At 35.9% G+C, this 20,997-nt stretch overlaps 2 protein-coding genes and 1 long non-coding RNA gene across 6 annotated transcripts; all 3 read right to left on the bottom strand.

Moving 5' to 3' along the window:
* Nucleotides 1-5,142: 5,142 nt before the first annotated feature.
* Nucleotides 5,143-7,752, bottom strand: LOC113335145. Of its 4 annotated transcripts, XR_003353176.1 has the most exons (6): nt 7,238-7,752; nt 7,036-7,137; nt 6,748-6,934; nt 6,380-6,520; nt 5,680-5,852; nt 5,143-5,577 (listed from the first exon to the last, which is right to left on the bottom strand). It is a non-coding gene; the product is annotated as an uncharacterized LOC113335145 (long non-coding RNA). The 4 variants fall into 4 exon arrangements; XR_003353182.1 differs by having other exon boundaries at nt 5,680-6,014; nt 7,036-7,752; XR_003353173.1 differs by having other exon boundaries at nt 7,036-7,752.
* A 5,675-nt stretch (nt 7,753-13,427) lies between these two features.
* Nucleotides 13,428-15,420, bottom strand: LOC113311799. Its single transcript, XM_026560601.1, has 5 exons — nt 14,872-15,420; nt 14,708-14,779; nt 14,511-14,593; nt 14,190-14,392; nt 13,428-13,696 (listed from the first exon to the last, which is right to left on the bottom strand). Exons 1-5 carry the CDS (start codon nt 15,090-15,092, stop codon nt 13,580-13,582), a joined length of 696 nt encoding a protein of 231 aa, XP_026416386.1. The 5' UTR covers nt 15,093-15,420; the 3' UTR covers nt 13,428-13,579.
* A 1,619-nt stretch (nt 15,421-17,039) lies between these two features.
* On the bottom strand, nt 17,040-19,290 carry LOC113311794. Its single transcript, XM_026560591.1, has 6 exons — nt 18,837-19,290; nt 18,630-18,707; nt 18,434-18,516; nt 18,156-18,358; nt 17,483-17,566; nt 17,040-17,330 (listed from the first exon to the last, which is right to left on the bottom strand). The coding sequence occupies exons 1-6, from the start codon at nt 19,097-19,099 to the stop codon at nt 17,157-17,159; spliced, it is 885 nt and encodes a 294-aa protein (XP_026416376.1). The 5' UTR covers nt 19,100-19,290; the 3' UTR covers nt 17,040-17,156.
* Between the last annotated feature and the right edge of the window lie 1,707 nt (nt 19,291-20,997).

Here is a 20,997-nt window from a genome sequence, read left to right as displayed (position 1 = left end):
AGCGACTAAAAAGACTGCACCTAGGGATTCGTGAAGCCAGGTCAAACTATCTTTATCTTTATAGTTCGAGTATCCTGATCTTGTTTTGATTGTTGGGCTACTCACTCAAACAAGATAGATAGAAATCACAAAGTATCTTCGTCTCAGACTTTTTGATTCCATAGGTTTCGACTTGTGACGTAAATAATAATGTAGGATGCTTTCCAGGAGTCATAAAACCGGATTTTGAGGTTTGCTATAGACATTGTCTATTGCAGTCGTTTTTCTATCTCACCTTGATCTTTGATCAGAACGGAAATCACAAATAGGCTTATCTGCTGGAGACAGATTGGTTTAAAGTCTTCAATTGAGTTGAAGCATCTCTTAGGATATAAAGGTCGACATCAGCTAAGGGATTAAATTGCGCGGATTTCTGTTAGGATTCAAGAGGCGTAAGGAGCGCGATTGTATCTGAATTATTGTGACAGTTTAATTCGGTCTCAACTACATTCCTGTCCGAAATTCTGATAGTAGACTAGTGTCTATGGCGGCTTATTACAGTTTGGTGTTCAATCTGGTCTAAGTCCTGGGTTTTTATGCATTTGCGGTTTCCTCGTTAACAAGATTATGGTGTCCGTGTTATTTCTTTTTCCGCGTTATATTGTTTATCTTTATAATTGAAATATCATAGTTTTTACGTTAATCAACCAAAGAATATATATCCGTCCTTTTTAGTTGGATATGACTTGATTTATTCTTGGATATTGATCTTTGGAATCGTCCAAGAATTCTCACACATAATTAGGTTCGCGGACTTGATTGTGATTGAGATATAAGCTATTCATATAATTCCTTGGTTGAGATTCTTTAAGTTGAACTCTCGGAATTGTATTCGTGTTTAGTCCATACAGGTTGCCTAAGAATAAGTTGGTGGCGTATTTTGGTACCCCCACGTTTTCAGCGTTCACTGTATCTAACAAATAGTTTCGGTAATTTCTCACTAAGCAAGGGTTCAAGACCTCATGGACACCTTTGCCTAAATGGTATTTTCCGTATTCTGATTTTTCATTTTTTTTTTCCGAGATTTCATTATATGTGGGGAATTGTTGGAGAAAATGAGTTTTTAATAAAAGGATTTTAGGTCTTGGTGTGGTTTGATCTAATGCCTTAAGGGTCTAAGGATACTTCCTCATTTTGTGAGTGAATGAAATGATCCTTTAGTCCCACATTGTGGAAAACTAAAGAGGAGCTCCACTATATAACCATTTTCTTATAGATATATTGACAAACGAGGGTGGAGCGGAAACTTGCAAAAAGATATATACATTGCCCAACCCATGAAATATGCGCATATACCATGCACCAAGTCTTGTAATTACTCAAAATTATTTTTGCAAGTTCTTTCTTTAGTAAATTAATACGAGAAATAATTTTTTAAGAGTTTTATTTATGGAAAAATTTCTCTTCATGTTCTAATTGTTTTACAAGAAACAAAACTCGTTTTAGAAGAAAACCTAAACCTAGCTTGATTTGCAAGTTAATTCTTTTATAAATACAACTCGAAAATCTCTTTTCAATTTAAACCAGAAGCGACTAAGTTCTAGTCTTCTTTTTGTCATCTTCTTTCTTTGTTTTGCACGGTGTGCTCACTTCCAATCCCCATTGCTAAGTTCAAGAGTGAGTAACTTGTGTTGTGCTAACTCAATTTATATCGGGCAGTCTTATCCAGGACACATCTTCGCTGTGAGTACTCATCTCGATTATACCCGCGAACTAATAATGCGTTAAAGACAACTTATTGAATCAGTGATTCTGCCCTCGTCAAGTTATTTCGGTAAGATATTTTTACTTCCAGACTCAAGGTTGACCACGTACCAAGCCAAATCATATCTTCCTAGTTACTTCTTAATTACATTTAACTATTGAACAATTTGATCATATTGAAAACTAGACTCTAATCAAAGTCCATTGAGTAAAACAAAACATATAAGTGAAATTTCCGAGTATTGAACCACTCCATTGTAAATAATCAAGAACAAATCGAGAATACTGATTCTGTTTGTTTCAAGATTTTTGAGGCGCCACCTGTATATGGTCTTCTGCTTGGTCATCCTATGCCTTTTCTTGCTTCTCTATTAAATCCTCCATCTTTTCTAGAGCTCTTGCCCCTGCATTATTTGCAACATTTTACTTTATTAACATCGCATTAATCAATTACAAAATATAAGTTAAATAGTGAACTTATGACACGAGTCTAAACTATCATCACTAACAAAAAATTAACAGAACATCAAAATCAAATTACTTATGTTGGACAAGTCGTAAGCATCCGGATACATGCACGTGCATATATACAATGTCGCGAAGAATATCACATACAGTTTTCCTTGGAAAATATGGTCGTAAGTGGTAACGATATCCTTCACTTTGGAAAATATGATCATCCACATGCACCAGAGATATATGTATTTTTCTTTTTGATCCGAGGTATATATGTCATCCAAAGCCAAACCATCGCACAAACCTCATTGGAAGGCTCCCAAATGACCAAGGACGGAGCAAAAAAATATTTATAAAAGGGGCTAATTAACAAAAAAAAAAATATTCAAGGGGGATAGCTAAGAAGTTCTTTTTCTAAATAATAGAAATTCCTAAGGATTTCTAATAAATAAATGAAAAATAGAGGCTGCGGGGCCCACCCTTGAGCTACCCTTTAGCTCCGTCCCTGCAAATGACAGATAGGAATTGGATTGTCAATATATTTCACCAGTTCTTGCAATGACATATGTATTTGAATTAACACTAGATTTTGTGCCCGGGCGCAAACTTTCTTCGCCGATTCAATCTACAACTGCAAATAGAATGTTAACCATATTTTTGATTTGGTAAAGTTCGGTTTCGGCTTAACCTTGCCTCGCCCTGTCCCCATCATGAACATCAAGACCTACACATCTATTAATTAGTAGATTGTTCTACACATGATGATGATGGATTTTGTTTTAGCTCACTGATTTTTTTCACCCAAAACCCAAGAAACCATATGCTAATAAAAAAGCAGAACAAATACATAAGAGTTAGAAAACAATGAATCATAAACCTAATTAGTTATACAAACCTCGTATACGTAATAAGGTCTACCCGTTTGTAACTGTTTGAAATAAAAATAATGATTTAACAGTCATTATGACATACATAGACATAGAGGTACGTGTATAAAGTGGGTTAATCACTTCATTAGTTTATGCTTATGAGCTATAAGATCATTTCTTGGATTTTGGCATACAAAAACAACTGAATTTGGCTTAAGCAATTTCAAATTGTCTTTGGACTTGGAGCCTTAAATTCAAAACAAATAATTTAGAATTTGACCCTAATTTTATTAGTCGGTGTGCAATATTTTATGCCCGTGCTACGCATCGGGTGTGATGTGGCATCGCCTCTCCCCGTCGTGCATTTTTATTTGGTGTCGTGGGGCTTCGCCTCGCCCTGTCGCTTATGATTTTTGATATGGTGTGGCTCGGCTTCGCCTCGTCCCGTCCCGATGCATGCTTAGGATTTTTTATTTAGTGTGGCTCGGGTTCGCCTCGCCTCGCCCCGTCCCAATGATGTTTAGAATTTTTGATTTGTGGTGGATCAGCTTCACCTCACCCCGTTGTGCATCTTTTTATTTGGTGTCACGGGGCTTCGCCTGCGGAGTCGTGATGCATTTTTGATTTGGTGTGGCTCGGTTTCGCCTCGCCCCATGCTAATCTATTAACTATGTTAATCTAGATTTTGTGCCCGTGCTATGCACCGGGCGGGCCCGAAACCATCCCCCATCATTTTTTTATATTCAATTTAACCTAATTCTTAGTTTGGTGTGATTTGGATTCGCCTCTCCCCGTCGTGCATTTTTTATTTGGTGTGGCTCGGGTTTGCCTCGCCCCGTCGCTTAGGATTTTTGAATTGGTGTGGCTCGGCTTCGCCTCGTCCCGTTCCGATACAGTCTTAGGATTATTGATTTGGTGTGGCTCCGCTTCGCCTCTCCCCTTCCCGATGCATGCGATTATGGACTTGGTGTGACTCGGCTTAGCCTCACCTCGTCGCTTAGGATCTTTGATTTGGTGTGGCTCGGCTTTGCCTCACCCTGTTCCGATGCATGCTTAGGATTTTTGATTTGGTGTGGCTCCGCTTCGCCACGCCCCGTCTCAATACAATTTTGATTTGGTGTCTGAGCTCACATCCATTGTAGGTAGGTGCTTCATATATCTCCATATCAGGTGCCACTATGATTGGCCTTACAAAAACTTTGATCAGTTTCGCATGTTGTTACAAAACTTTGATCAGTTTCACATGTTGCCAAATCGGTTTCAACTCCACCAACATCGAACCATTGCGGATTTATAAGTTGGCCTTTAGTAATTGGGAGTGCCCACACTGAAGAAGTCAAACCAAAATCATTTCAACGCTCCTAAATATTTAAATCTTTAGCTGAAGTTGGTTTGTTGATGATACCATGGCAAAACCTTTTCTTTTTGCTGTCATAATTATGCTCGTTTCTCTCAGGTTGTCACCATGGGAAATTAATGACATAATAAAAGCCCATTTGACGAAAATATGAGCAGGAAGTCTCACACCATCAAAGGAAACTCATATATTCCTGAGCTACTATTTGTAAAATTTGAAAGTTAATTATAAAAAAAATATTTACAACAACAAAATGTGTATTCGCCCTGAAATTTTATTGTAGCTTTTAAACATGCATATGACATATATGCTATACACTGGGCGGACCCAAAAACCATTCACCATCATTTTTTTTTCTCTTTCAACCATGTTTTTAGTTTGGTGTGATTTGGCTTTCCTCACAAAAAAAAAAATATGGTTAAGAGAAGAAGAAAAGAAGGTATCTTAATCTGTCATCCTATTAGTGCGTCAAATAGCTAGTAAAATTATACATGAGCTATCATGGATCAAGTCATACAGTGGGATTTATGTTTTTTTTTCCCATTAGAGACATCAATTCAACATTTGTATACAGTACAGGCCTTCACAATTGACCTTCTCATCCCTTGTAGCTTTACAGCTACTGAGGGTTACTGTAACATATAAAAAAAATCAACAGAATAAAAAAGATTGATGGTTGCCTAAGAAGGAAAATCAAAGTTATGAACTTGCAAATGGTTCAAAAAAAGTAGCACTTGCTACATAGAATGTAAATTCAACAACAATAGAACTGGGCATATATTACATAGGTTTCTTCTTCATTTTGCATAAATGTTAAGAATTCCCTTGTCAGTCAGGCCGGTTAAATGGGATAATATAAACCTCTTGAATGCCAGCTCCCGCCTCACTATCGGTCCAAAATTAACATACCTCCAATAGTATAGAAGGATATAATTAAGTTTTTTTCTACCATATCCACTATTCAAGCAATACTCCCCAAATCTTTCGGTACTATCCTCCAATCAACCTCATATGTAGTCAATGGATGTAATTTAATTATAATCACCACCAAGTGAACTTTCTCATACTGTTAACTTCACATATCAGGTTCACATAATATACTCGACGTGGAGTTCAAATAAAAATTTGTAACCCGATGCATCCGTGACAAACCTACAAAAAAACAAATGACATGAATTGAAAGTTACTATATAAAGACTATTCATTTTCGTAAAATTCGTAAACTATGGTGCGATACTGAATGTAAGTTGTTACCTGTATAGCATTCACCTGCATCTACATTTCAAGAATAATCTCAGCTGTCTCGAGATAGGATAATTCACATCATTTCCTTAACCCTCAATCTGTTCACCATTTGGAGTTGGACTTCCTATTTTATCATCCTTGAGTATTTGGAGTCTTAGAAGTTGAGCTTGGCGCCTTAACCCCTATAATAAAAAATGGAAAGATCTCATCAAAAATTGAATTATGAAGAAATCGAGCTTCTTATTGTAATTAGTAGGAAAGTCCAAGATAGCCTTAATATATCCTCTATCAGTGCAGCACATAAATATTTTTTGGATGTACCATCGCAAGCCAAGTATTATTTTCTGCTCACAAAATAACCAAAAAAGTTAGTAAGGGATATTTAAACTTCTCCTTGATTTCCCCTTGATAGTTCCATTAAGCAGAAATTTGAAACATATGCATGAACCGGGAAAAAAAATTAGATAAAAAATAGACGGAAACTTGACAGCCAAAAACTGCTATATTAATAGCCTCTATCCTTAAACTATATACCGGAATTAACACAATTGGAACCAAATAGACAACAATGCGTGTATAGGATAGACCTGATACTACCAATTTACACACGCGATACTAAGGTTAGTCTTTCTCCTTTCCAATTATTTTTCGCGGAGTTAACATCCAAAAATAATTTAAGAAGGAAAACAACTGAAATCAATGGGCATACCTTCATAATTATCACGACTCCACGATGAGCTGGTGATGAGGTTTTATTCTCCATGAACCTAGTAATCGATTTAAGGCAGCGAAGAACAACATGTATCCAAGTCACTTAAAGTTTTCAGTTGAAATACTCTTGAAAATGATTCTGCGGAAAAGAATCGATAAATATAATTATTTGTATATCCAAACATTCAAGGATCAAAATGTTGACTAATTAAAATCTGGATTTCAAGAAAATGCATATGGAAAGCTATAATGCCTATAATATCTTGAGAACATGGATTGCCCATTCAAGCTACTATTTTTGAGACAACATAAAGTTTAAGACCATTTATCTGAAGTATTTTGGTTCCAGAACTTCGAAGACCAAACCTTCTGATGATATTGTGACTGGAACTCATGGAGATAGCTTTAGTCAATTGATCGAAGTTTCCACCATAGAAAAGACTTGTCTAACATGCTCTTTTCCAGCTTGCATATGCACGCATATGGACTGCACCAAACTGTATGAAATATTCAATTTTATTCTTTGCACGATACAGACTTTGTTCACTGCAGTCTATTAAATAATCATACCGCCTATTATTAGTACACATACATATAATTACAAAATCTTTCCTAAAACACAAAAATAATTTCAAGGAAACAAAATCTTCTTACCATGTCGCGTTTTTATGAAAGTAATTCTTCTGCAACACAGATTAATGGTTTTAATATGACTTAGCATTTAGCTCTCCTAGTCGTACGCAACACAAATCTTCCCTGCAAAATAAAAGAAAACAAATCAAATATCATGAGTAATGATAAAATCGTGATAAGGACAGAAAGTAGGGTTAGGAATTTGTGGTAAAGATCATCATACCCTAATCCTGCCGAATGCATAATTTAGGTTAAGAACAAAAAAAACAAACAAGCGGAATCATAAAAATCATCAAAAACAATGATTTAACTGCATGGATTTACTGTGTAACAATGATTTTGCCGGCTATAGGTTTAATGAGAAAGAAAGTCAGAGAGAATAGGGAGAGGGAAACTTTCCTTCACCAAACAATAAGAAAATATCATATCAAGAAAAATCCTAAACAAACCGATCGACGCAACTACTGGGTTTTACTGTGTAACCACACGATTGTTACCATAAACCCTTTGAGATTTAAGCTTTTCTTTCCGTAAGACAACATGCTAGAAGAATGCTTTTGCTGGCTATGTAGGGTTTCATGAGAAAAAAAGTCAGGGAGAATAGGAAGAGGGATGCCTTCGTGTGCAGCAAAAAAAGACGGAAAATTTTAAGTTTTTAAAGTAGGAATGAGATGGCAGTGACATGGCGGGATGAAGAGAAAAATTAGGAATGACATGACTCAAAAGGAGAGAATTTCTATGCAATTTGGAGAGGGGAGTGTGAGGGTCACCTTGCGACGTGGGAGCCCATATGACTTAGAATTTTAAAGGAGTTAGATTGGTTGCAACATGTAATGCATAATTACATCCACCAAAATTTGTTTAAAATTACATCCACCAAAATTACATCCACCAAAATTTGTTTAAAATTACATCCACCAAAATTTGTTTAATTTGTTTAAAATTACATCCACCAAAATTTGTTTAAAATTACATCCACCAAATTATATTGATTTACTTCGAGACTCAAGGTTAACTACATACCAAGCCAAATATTATCTTTTTTAGTTTTTAATTACTTACATTTAACTACGGAACAATTTGATCATATTGAAAACGAAACTTTAATCAAAGTCCATTGAGTAAAACAAAACAGATAAATGAAATTCCTTAGTATTCAACATATTCATTCAACCACTCCATTGTAAATTGATCAAGAACAAGTCAAGAATACTGATTTACAAGACTTTTGAGGCGCCACCTATATATGCTCTTCTGCTTGGTCATCTTCTGCCTTTTCTTGCTTCTCTATTAAATCCTCCATCTTTTTCTTGAGCGCCTCTCCCTGCATTATTTGCAACATTTTACTATATTAATCTTGCATTATTTGCAACAAACTTACGACATTAACTGCTCACGAGTCTAAACTGTCATCACTAACAAAAATTTAGCAGTACATCAAAATCAAATTAATTATGTCGGATAAGTTGAAAACATCGGGATATACATGTGCATATACGATGTCGCGAAGAATATTCACATTAATTGACTAGGTTTTACGATTACTTTGAAGCCGCCATCAACTAATACACCGAGAAATTAATTAATCAAGTTAAGTTAAAATAGTAGGTATAGTACCTTGTGAATGAGATCTTCAGCCAAAATGGCAACTTTGACGGTTCCCTGTACAACATCATGAATGGCACACATTGTATTCTTGAGCACACTGCCATCAGGTACTTTGTTTTCAAAATCATCGGTTAACTTCACCGCCTCTTTCCCAATATCTTCTATCAGCTTAGCCGCATCGTCCACCTTGCCCACCACCACGTCGACTTTCCCTGATGGTCCAAACAATTTCAAATTTTATAAGTTAATTACAGCCTCAAAATCGAAACTAATTACTTTGAGCTTAAACAGATTGATGAAATGAATATAGGGAATGGGTATTACAGTTTAAGGAGGGAATGAATATACATACGTTTAAGGAGGAGCAATGGACTCAGTTTGTTCTTGAAAATAGGGAAAAGCATGGGTATTACAGTCCATAAAATCCAGTTAAACCTAATTAATCAAATCGAATTAAAGTAATTGAGATTAAGGGATAACTAATCAAAAATATTATTAGAAGGAAAAAGTAGTGGGTTAATTTTAATATTACCATCCAGAAGAAGGAGGTCCAGGAGGGTAGGAAGTGGGGCTCCTGCTGGTAGGTTCTCTATGGCTTTTCTACTGCATTAATCCACAACCAAAAAGCAATTGAACACGAGATAACTAGCTAAATTTGAAGAAAAAAAAACATAGAGGAGAGACTACTGATAATTTCATACATGTGTATGGCACGTTTACTTGTTGATGATGATGATGAGGACAAGAAGTTTGTGTTGATCATTAGGCGTGGATGATGAGTAAGACCTCTGACAACAATATTATGGTTTGAAGTTGAAGAAGTTCTACGTCTTGGTTGATGATCACCATAGATTGTCAACCAAATAGACGAGCTGGCGGACCACATGATAAAACAGTAATTCGACTATGGGATCATATAAGAAAATTCTTCGGTGATGACGGAAGATGAACAAGTAGTACTGTATTAACGAACGGCGATGAAATATGTAGGGGATATTGCTTGTTTTGGTACTCAGAAAAGTTGTTGTACGTAGTTGTTATTGCAGTGCTAAAGCAAGAAGTAATGACTTTATACGTAATTTTCCTTCGGACGTTATTATCTGAAATGACTAGGTAGGTGCTGGCAGGTAAATAACATATTGAACAAGTCTAATTATAATGAAGTACCATGCAGCTGCTGGTTTATATTGGATGTAGCTAGCTTCCGGGTATCACTGTGTACTCGCTCTATATTTGACATGTACAAAACGAGACTATGGAACACCAAAACAAGCAGACTAAACAAAATGCTTCCTTAGGGTTTCGGTGTATATACTTAACATCACACTTCTCCAACTTAACCTTCACTGGATGTTCCTCCAAATGTTGTACCCTCTTCACTTCTTTTTTCAACTTTCGTACTATGCGCGATTGGAACTGGTCTTTTCTTCAATATCTGCAGTACTAACCAAATTATTCAAAATTTTCAAACCTCCTTTTCTGGGATGATGCTGTATATACTCACCATTTAAAGTGTCGCTATACAGCCTATACTCTCCATAATATGCACCATCCAATGAATTGCTTTCAGAACAAACCAGGCTTGTGTCCGCCGTCGGGATGAAAAATGCGTCTCATATATATGGCGGCGATCAACATTTACAGCGGCCATCCATGGCCTTATCCTCATCAGAGACAGATTTAAGGTCCCCATACTCGCTTGGGTGATAATCAGTAGAGAGCTATCATCAGATAAGTGTTCTTCATCATCATCTTCGTCTTCTTCACTTTATTGTTCAGAATTGACCAGTCCATAAGTCTGGGTATGTGCAGCCCTAATATTTTTACTTATGGGCGACTAATCTATTATGAGCGACTTTTAATTTAAGTCAAGTTACACTAAAAGCAACTTTAAGTCAAGCAGCTGGTTTGCCCGAGGGGGAAGACTTAAGATCTTCTGCACATAAGTGCGCATGGGTTCGAACCCCATAGCCAGCATCGTCTTTTCTTTTTTTAGGTAAGACTTTTCCCATAACATTCACAATTCAAATCAAATCACATTCTCAAAAGAATTTGCTGGTGTGGATGAATGTAGTAAATTTCATTTCTCGGTTTTGTTTCGTCCGAAATCGGGTCACTTAACAAGTTTATCATGACGAGATCTCAGAGTCCTTATTTAAAATTTTATACCACTACTTAATCCAGCAAATGAAGAAGACGGTGGAAATTTTAGAATAAGGTGTACTAGTCTTTCGTAATATGATCCACAGTTTCACACAGTATAAAGAAAAACTAGCCTTTTAGGGCTTGTCTTAAATTTTTTATAATGAAATTCCGATACCGACCCTCGACTAGCTTGTTAATTCGTTTCTACGAAATCTCGACTGTCTATGGGTATATTAATTATATGTCCCTATTTAAGACACCCAATAAATATATTCTTATTTAACAATAAATAGTTCCCTACTTTTTATAATCTTATCCATTTAATATTAAATTATCTTAATACACTCACTCATATAATATTTTTTTTTCTTTATTTCAAAATGGAACAAATTTCTTCCTCTACCACTTTACCACCACCATTAGCACCACCACCGCCAACATTCAACTACCATTACACCACCACCGTTTAACAACCACCACCTACCAACCACCAGTTACCAACCACCACCACCACTAATATTTCACTACCACTCCACCACCATTGCATCACCGTTACCAGTCCGCCACCACCACTGGCGCCACCGGCACCACCACCAGAGACTACCCTTACCAGTCCGCCACCACCACTGGCGCCACCGGCACCACCACAACCCAATGCATTTTATTGTCATCCACATCTGCAATTCGAGTCCGGTACAGAGACTACCAAACACCACCAGTGCCTCACTGTCACCTTACATCTTCCACTGCAATCCATTCAAACTGTCACCTGCAACTGCATCCTAGCCTCAGTAAACCATTCTCCCATCCAATAACAGCATCTCTGCAATTGCACAACAGCACCACCTGCATTTGCATTTGTAAATTGCACTTGGTACCTGAACCTAAACATTCATCTAAACCATCACTTCCATCATGCAGCACTGCCATTGCACTCAACTACAACAGCTCCACAGTCCACCAGGTAACTCTCTACAATGAAGCCGGCAACACTGAGCATTAACTCTGGAATCTTACATTGTGCAGTGCAGCTTCAGATTCTACAACCTAACTCAGTTGCAATCTCCTTCTCTCTCTGTCCTCTTTGAATCAGTACCAAAATGTAAACAACACTCAATTTCCTTCTCGCTGGTATCACCTGCATCAATGGCACAACTCCATTCTTGTTTCACATCGACAGCAGCGACACCTAACCACCTATACTTTCATACCACCAGTAGCTGCAACGATTAACATTATCCCATTTGTCCACATAAACCACCATTTCATCCTACAAAGCCACTTTCCAGTATTGTCTCAAGCCATTCCTAAGCATACATCCAAACTCACCACCAACTTCATTCTGTAGCTCAACTCATTCATTCCATCACCCATCACAACACTCTCATCTACACTTAACCCATAACAATCACCAGATTTTAGCAGGGGCCCTAAATCAATTTCACACCATTTCACTGTCAACATCAAATTCGAACCAACCCCTTCAATATAATCCTTCACTGACTCGCAATAGCTTGTTATTTCCCTTCTACTCAGCCAAATCGACCATGAAAGCACCATCACAGTTCATTCAAACACCAGTTGCATTTTTATGATTAAATACAGATGATAATAATGAATTACCAGAATTAATCATCGATATGAAGAAAAATGAAACCCAAAATGAGGGTTTAAAAATGAAACCATGCCCAATTCAGTTGAAAAATCGGAGTGAGACTGACGAACCTGGTGCTCGGGATTAGGTTATGGAGATTAGTTTCAATTGATTCATCTCTTAATCTGAATTTCGTAGATGAATCTGGTGAAATCGATTAAAACAGATTGTTTAGGAGGTGATGGTGGTGCTGCAAGTTTAAGAGGTATTGATAGAGGGAATTGTACAGACGGTGGACTAGGGGTGGTGGCGGAGCTGATTATGTATTTGAACGGAGATGGCAGAGATGGTGAAGGTGTTGGTGGTGATGGAGGTGCCGGTGGGATTTTCGTTTCTCTCTCAAATTTGCGAGATACGAAGGAAAAAAGAAAAAAGGACTGATAGGTTAAATGTGGAATTATAAGTATTTCGTTTTCACACAAAATTTCAAATATGCCATTAGGGATATTTGTAAAATTTCATAAAGATATATGTGAAGGTCAATTAGGAGGAAGGATAATAGTTCAATTTCCATGTGAATTTTTTCTCGGAAAGTTCTTATCGAATAGTTCTCGTCTCTTTGAGATTAAAAGATTTGTTTCGGATCGAGGCGTAAAATATCATTTGAGATTTCAACCATCTCGGATGACATTAATTACTTTTTTTTTTTTATATTTTGAAACAAGATAAATTAATTAATTACATATAAAAGATTAATTACGTTGATATGTACTCTTTTTTTTTTCCTCTTGCCAAAAATAAATTTAATTCAAAGCTTGTGGGTGCCATTTGGACTTCGATTTTTCAACGTGAACTCACGAGGCAAATAACATGCACATTGGACAATTCATAGATTTGACAAGTTCTTTTAAGAGTTTTTAACGACTAGGTGATATTCCTGTCGTCTAATATTATTAGGTCCACTAACTATTGTTTAAGTAAATTAATTTACTTCGGAACTACCTTACCCAGCCAAATTTTATCTTCTGATTTCTTAATCCCATTTAATTACTAGGAAGTAAACAACTTGATCATACTTAACTAGATTCTATTCAAAGTCCATTGAGTAAAACAAGACAAATGAATGAAATTAGCTACTGCAGGCTAGACTTAATAAGCAAATCCACCCACTCCATTGAAAATAATAAAGAATTGTAGTATTTCTGTTTGTTTCAAGAATCAAGACTTTTGAGGCGCCACCTTCTTTTGTTCCTCTTCTGCTTGGTCTTTGGCTGCAGCTGCTGCTGCTTCTTGCTTCTCCAATAAATTCTTCATCTTTTCCTCGAGCGCCTCTCCCTGCATTGGTTGCAATATTTTACCGCATATCAGATTCACGTTTACAATTCAAAGGCTGCTAGAACAATATGAAAAATAAATATTGAAATACATGCATTTTTTGGTGCATGTGTATACACTGCCTTTTGTCTACTATTAATCTAATCCCTCCACTCCACTGTGTTCTGATTTACCGAATGAGTTATCCATTTGTTGGTGGTTAGTTCCTGGTGTGCATATATCTTGCACGCCAGCAGACTTATGACACCAACTAGCCAAGAGTCTAAACGTACTGTCATCACTAAGATTAGCTAACTTGAAACTTAAAAAACGTATATATGACAAGATGACAACTTGGGGATATTCATGTGCATATATTCAATGGCGTGAATAATAAGTACGTTATTGACTAAGTTTTACATATTAGTTTGAAGCCGCCATCAAGTAATACACCGAGTAAACGGCACGGTGACTCCTAATTTATCGAGTTAAGTTAAAATAGGAGGTACGATACCTTGTCAATGAGATCTTCAGCTAAATCTGCAACTTTAATGGTTTGCTGTGCAACTTCATGAATAGCACACATTGTGTTCTTGAGTGTACTGCCATCAGGGACTTTATCTTCAAAATGATCGGTTATCTTCACCACCTCCTCCGCGATGTCTTCTATCAGCTCAGCCGTATCGTCCACAATGTCTATCACTGTGTCTACTCTCTCTGTTGATCCCAAAAATTTCAATTTCTATGATTAATTAAGCCTCATTAATTTCAACTTCTATATATTCAAAATACAAGTAGATGCTTATTGATTCAATTGAACTGAATATGTACTTACGTTTAAGGAGGAGCAATGGACTCATTTTGCTCTTGAAGAGAGGGAAAAGCACGGGTATTAGAGTCCATATAATCCAGCTAAACCTAATCAATCAATCAATCAAATTAAGCTAATTAAGATTAAATAGATAATTAATCTAAAAGTACTAAAATTAATAAGAAAAAGCAGTGCTTTGATTTTGTAATTACTAATATTACCATCCAGAAGGAGGAGGTCCAGGAGGGGTAGGAAGTGGGGCTCCAGCTGGTAGGTTCTCAATTGCATTCCTACTGCAATTATTCATGACAACAATAAATAATTAAACAACTGAATTAATATTGAAGAAGATAAGATAGAAGAGAGATTAATGATCATTTCATACATGTGTGATGTCCGTCTATTTGTTGTTGATGATGATGAAGACAAGAAGTTTGGATTGATCGTACTCATCGTCATTAGACGCGGAAGATGAGTAAGACCTCCGGCAACAGTTTGGAATGATGATGAGGAAGTTCTATGTCTTTGTTGATAATCACCATAGATTATATTTCTCCTTAAGTTGTGAGAACAAATCGATGATATCGCTACAGACGCAGACGACATGATTACTTGTAAAGAAATGATAGAACAGCAATAAGAAGAATAGAGGATCAAACGAGAAAATTCTGTGGAGAATGAAAGATGTAGAAGTTGTACTATTTACGAATGGTGCTTGCTTTGATACAAAGTTGTCGTACGTAGTTGTTATTTTTGTAATGCTAAAGCAAGAAGTTGATGACTTATATAAGGAGAGGAAGAATTTCGGACGCAATTGTCTGGAATGTTAAAATATTTTGACCGTATGTAATTGACTAATCAAATGTAATGAAATCACTACGTAGGTGCTGGCTGGCAATAGGTTCAGGCGGTATACGACATTGAACATGAGTTTAATCATGGCCGATCCAAAAAAAAACATGAGTTTAATCATAGAGGTATAGAAGGTAAGAAACGACCATGGAACACAAAAACAAGAAGACAAAACAGAAGTAGTTGCAAAGACAAAAGAAGGAGCCTGTTGGAAGATAAAGACTTCAGTTTAGGCAGGGGAATTAAGGAGAAAGAGCTGACCGCCATCCACCGCGGTGAGAAGCAAATACTTCCAAGTTAATTACAATAAATTGACCGAGTAATTGGTTATCCCTTTAGCAAAGCGAATTGATATAACCTAGAAAGTTCTGCTGTTTAAGAAGCCATTCTTTACTTTGAGAAGTCCTATTCCTAGTTAGCAATTCGGGGAACGAGTAGTAGTTCGGGACGACATGCGTACGGGAATTATACGGATTCAGATAGGTCGGATCGGTCAAAAATCCGGTCAACGGTTCGTTGTTCGGACAGTAGTTCGGAATGGCATACGTACGTACATATTCGTTTTATAAATGTGAGTTCGGCATTTAAAATTCGGTTTACATATATGATAAATTGATAAGTATTATGACCTTATTACGAGACTAATTTTATTTGTATATGATTTATAAGATGGAAAAAAAACATTTTAGCGTTATTATTTAATAAGAAGTAAACAATTTAATCGCATAAATGTATTATAAAACGAGTTTATAGACTTTTAATAAAAATCAACACATAAAACACTGGTTAAACAACTACCGATATAAAATTTTAACTGAATAATTAATGTATATACAAAATCAAACAAAAACCAATCAGCAGAACTCTGCTCTGAGAGTTACCTATGGGAGTTCTAGTTCGGAAATATCATCGGTCAATTCGGATACGTTCGCGAGTCATTCATGAGATCCATATAATCCAGAAATTAGGTTCGGAGTTCAAATAGTTCGAAAATATCATTCGAGTACGATCGCGAATCATTTGGGAATGATTGGCAGAATTACTAACTAGGTCCTATTTGGAAAATATTTAACATTAATGATTACGAGAACATGATTACAAGAACGTGTATATGATAAAAGTCAAAACCGAGTTTGCCATTTGAGGATGATTTTGTGAGACCGGCTACATTATAATTTATTGTTAGTGATTATCCTAAAATGGGGGTCTCAGTTTTAGTGGAGTTCTGGTGGTGTTTGTCTGGAAGTATTTAAATTTCAATTAGAGCATTGGTTCTCATCCTTTTGATCACTATATCATATCATATCGAGTCGAGATTTCATAAACACAATTTGGGAGACGATGACGGTGTATTAAATTTTATGTTCTTAATCATTTAATTTATTAAGCAATTTAATCATAATTAACTAGAGAATCAATCTAAAGTCTACTTCCGTAGTAGTATTACAAGAGGCACATGAATGAAATAGAGCCAATGAACAAGTTTAATTATATGTTTGATTTATTTAATTATAAAAATAAACGAAAAATGGGTCATTTGTCCAAATATTTTTAAATCACGGTTCAAATGGACGAGTAAAAAATATTTTGGGTGAAATGGCCAGAAAAAAATAGCAAGATGAAAATGGATACATCCTGTGTAAATTAAAAATAAGAAAAAATATTTAAAAATGGACACGATGAAACTGATTACATCCTGCCTATTTTTACATTTTTGTCCATTTAAACAGTATCAAAATCTAACTGTCCATTTCACCTAGGAATTGTTGATTTTGGTCTTTTTAACCAATTTTGTGAAAAATAAAACTAATTAATTAATTAAGCTGATCCTTTTTTATTAGACTTTGCATTTCTTAGTTCTTGTTTTGCTGCGGCCATGGCTTCGGTTGTTTTTACGAAATCCTCCAAATCCGTTTCTACCTCTTTGGCTGCCGTTACTACTGATTCGTGCTTCTGTGCCAAATCCACCATCTTTTTCTCTATATTTTCTGCCTGCAATATATAACCATTAAGCTAGCACCAAAAAGCAAAGCCCAAAGCTCAACATATTTGATCATTAATCATCCCAACCACCTCACATCCATAACAATAAATAAATACGGTAACTCTGTCTGTTGTTTTTCAGGACTTTTTGGGCTCATTACCTTTTGTTGTTGTTGGCCCTTAGCTGCTGCCTCCGCTTCTTGCTTCTCGAGCAAATCCTCCATTTTTTTCTCTAATGCCTCACCCTACATCATTATAACATTTTACTAGATTAAATTCAGAGAGACTCACGATTCAAAAATTAAAATTGCAACCGCAGTATATTAGTATCAAGAACTGAATCATCTTTAAGCTGCCATCCACAACAAAAATTGTCTTGCCTATTATTTCTGAATTACAGACAGTTCAATTAAATTATTTAATTTTGTTAACCGTTTCGTAATTGTTTTTATCCAACTAATCAACTGATTAACTTGTAGATGGGCAGAATCATGTCTGTCAGTGAGAATTTGCAATTAGAGATCTTAAATTTAGAGATCTTAAAATTTGAAGTTTAAACTACCAAGTCCAATATACATGTTATTCCACCTGACACGGCAACATGATTAATATGTACATTATTGAATAGTTCTGCAGATTACTTGACCAAAGCCGCCACCAGCTAATACGCTTAACTTAACACTCCAATTAAGATCAAGTTGACAACATCTTGTTTATTATTGCTATTGTGTGTGGTGAACTTAATTTCATTCCCAGACAAACACTGTTGAGATTAAACTTAATAAGGGATTGATTAAGTTAATTAATCGAATTTAAATTATAGTAGGTATGTACCTTGTCAACGAGATCTTCAGCTAAATCTGCAACTTTGATGGCTTCTTCTGCAACTTCATGAACAGAACAGATTGCCTTCTTAAGTGTACTGCCTTCAGGTACTTTATCCTCAAATTCATCTGTTATTTTCACTACCTCCTCCGCTACGTCTTCAAGCACCTCAGCAGCATGATCCACAATGCCCACTATTGTGTCTACTTTCTCTGTTACTCAAAAAATTAAAATTAAATTAAAATTCCACCAAGTAAAAATTACTGATCAAATGGATATATGCTTACGTTTAAGAAGCATTAGTGGACTCATTTTGTTCTTGAAGAAAGGGAAAAGCATGGGTATTACAGTCCAGAGGAGCCAGTTAAACCTGATTAATCAATCAAAATAAAGTTTAATTGTGTTAAACAGTTGATGGTTAGTCATATTTTAAAAAAAATAAAATAAACAAATTAGAAAGTTATTAGAATTTATAAATATTACCATCCAGAATTAGGAGGACCAGGAGGAGTTGGAAGTGGGGTTCCTGCTGGTAGGTTCTCAATTGCATTCAGTTCCCTACTGCATTCAATTCATAACTACCATATTTAAGTCAACTAATTTATGCAAAACAAATCAAGAAATGAGAAGGAAAAAGAATAAAAATTAGATCTATTTTTCTTAGAATTAGAATCATGATTTTTGTCATACATGTGAGTAGTGCGTTTATGTGGTTGTAATGGTCTGCTGAATGAGTAGTGAGACCCTGAATTTGTTGTTGATGATGATGACAAGAAGTTAACATGTTTGTTTATTGAATTCATTATACTTATTCTGCATGGAAGATGAGTAAGACCCCCAACAACAACATGGGATGGAGATGATGTTCTATGTTGATATTCACCATGGACTTGGTTTCTCCTTAGCTTTTTTACTGAACTGAGGGATGAGCTTGCCGTAGCTGAAGACGACATGACGATAAATCTCTTACAAGACTACAGAATCAAACAGAGAAGAAAAGGCCTAAGAAAATTATGCTCTTGCTGATGAAATATATAGCACTACTATTTTTAGCAAGTGGTGATGGAAGTATATGTTGTTTTGAGATGTAGGAGTAGTTGTGTAGTTGTTATTGTTATGGTGCAGAAGGCAATAGGTTTATAGGTCATCATCTTATAGAAGAAGATATTTTTTGGGACGTTTTGTCTCAAATATCTTAAATAAATAGGCTGGAAAATCCATTTAATGATAGATGTACAACTAGAGTGACTGATCAAATCTTCATCACATGCATCATAATATTCACATTTGATTCATTGACCAAAATCTAATGGTTATAAAATACGCTACGTAGGTGTGTACATTTGTTTAACGGGTTATAGTGGGAAGTGGGTACAAGATCACGTAACAGGGGGTGACCTCCAACCTAACTAATCTCTTTGTGAGGTAAGGTAATGATCTTTGTCTAGTTAATTTATGATTTATGATTCTAGTTTTTAAGTTAAGAATATTTAGCATTGGCATGCTTCATGTGCGAAGAATATCGTGACAATGTCAATATGTAAGGCAAAGGGCGGGTTTTGAAATGAATTTATGATCATGGTCCACTAAGACAACCACTTTGCCCTAGTGGTTGGAGTGGGGAGTCAATGTCAATAAGCTTTGAAACGGAACCCAGACTTATCCCTTATATTAAGTGATGTTTGGATAGTAGATACCGTTGCAGAGGTATAGGGGAGATATATGATTGATGGAAGATGATTGATCTTTGATGTTGAACCCATATATTTACATGCACACTCTTGGTTGCTAATGTTAGCGTGATAGTCTTTGATCGTCTGGAGATCTATCTTGAGAAGAATTTGGGGTATTAGGAACATTCAAACAGAAATGCTAGCTGAAAAACACTGCAAAGTGCAAAGTCGACTATTGTTTTGCACAGTAGCACTATGGAGGGATGCCGGGAAACTTCATGGTGTTATTTATAGTTCATCATGTGGCTTTATGTTGGGTGCATGTATGGTCCCCAACACCAAATGTGTTTGGGCTAAGGCTGATGATAACTAGTACAAGTCCCACCACCATCTAGAAGTTACACTTTTCTATAAAGTTAATATTTTACTTTCGTAAGAAAGTTCAAAATTTAGCGAGAAGCTTCGAAACTTAGATTTCATATGCAGAGCCACAAAGAGGGGTGTCATAATACATTGTTAAAAGGTAACTTTGTGGGAAGTCAGAATTTGGCTGAGAGAATGACTTAAAGTAAAATAAATAGGAAAGCTCAAAAGCAAAAACATATTGCTTGTGATTTCTGAAAACCACATCTAAATATTGGAGAAATATAAGCATTTCTGCTTCGAAGTTCACATGATCATGTGTAGCTTTTCATGGATGCCGGGAAAACATCAAAGATCCGTTCATTAATTTACTAATCTCTATTACCTGTTGATTTATAGGTTGACTAAATAAATCATCATTTGTCTCCCGTACGTTAATGTAAGAATTTTCGGTATCAATGTGATACACGTTTTGAGTAACATACATCATGGGCAGCTAAGGCATAGTGACAAAAGTTGGTGGCAATTAATTACTGTCTCTTCTCTGTATTTTTGTGGCGTACTTATTCTCCATACTGAACAATCAAGAAATTCATGTCACTCGTAGCAAATGGAAAAATTTCACACTACATAAAATCTCTTAGAATCTAGATATGGTTATGAATAGTCTCACAATCGTGTAGACTCTATGATATGTCATTGAGTATTTATAATAATAAGTTACAGAGAATAAGGAAGAATACAACAGAAACAAACTAGATAACAGGGTTGTTAATCGTAATACTCGATCCTAGCTGAAGACTCGCAACAATGTA

The sequence above is a fragment of the Papaver somniferum genome, chromosome 1 (genome assembly GCF_003573695.1).
Source record: "Papaver somniferum cultivar HN1 chromosome 1, ASM357369v1, whole genome shotgun sequence".
Taxonomy (NCBI): Eukaryota; Viridiplantae; Streptophyta; class Magnoliopsida; order Ranunculales; family Papaveraceae; genus Papaver; species Papaver somniferum.
This window is presented reverse-complemented; position numbering and strand designations above follow the sequence as displayed.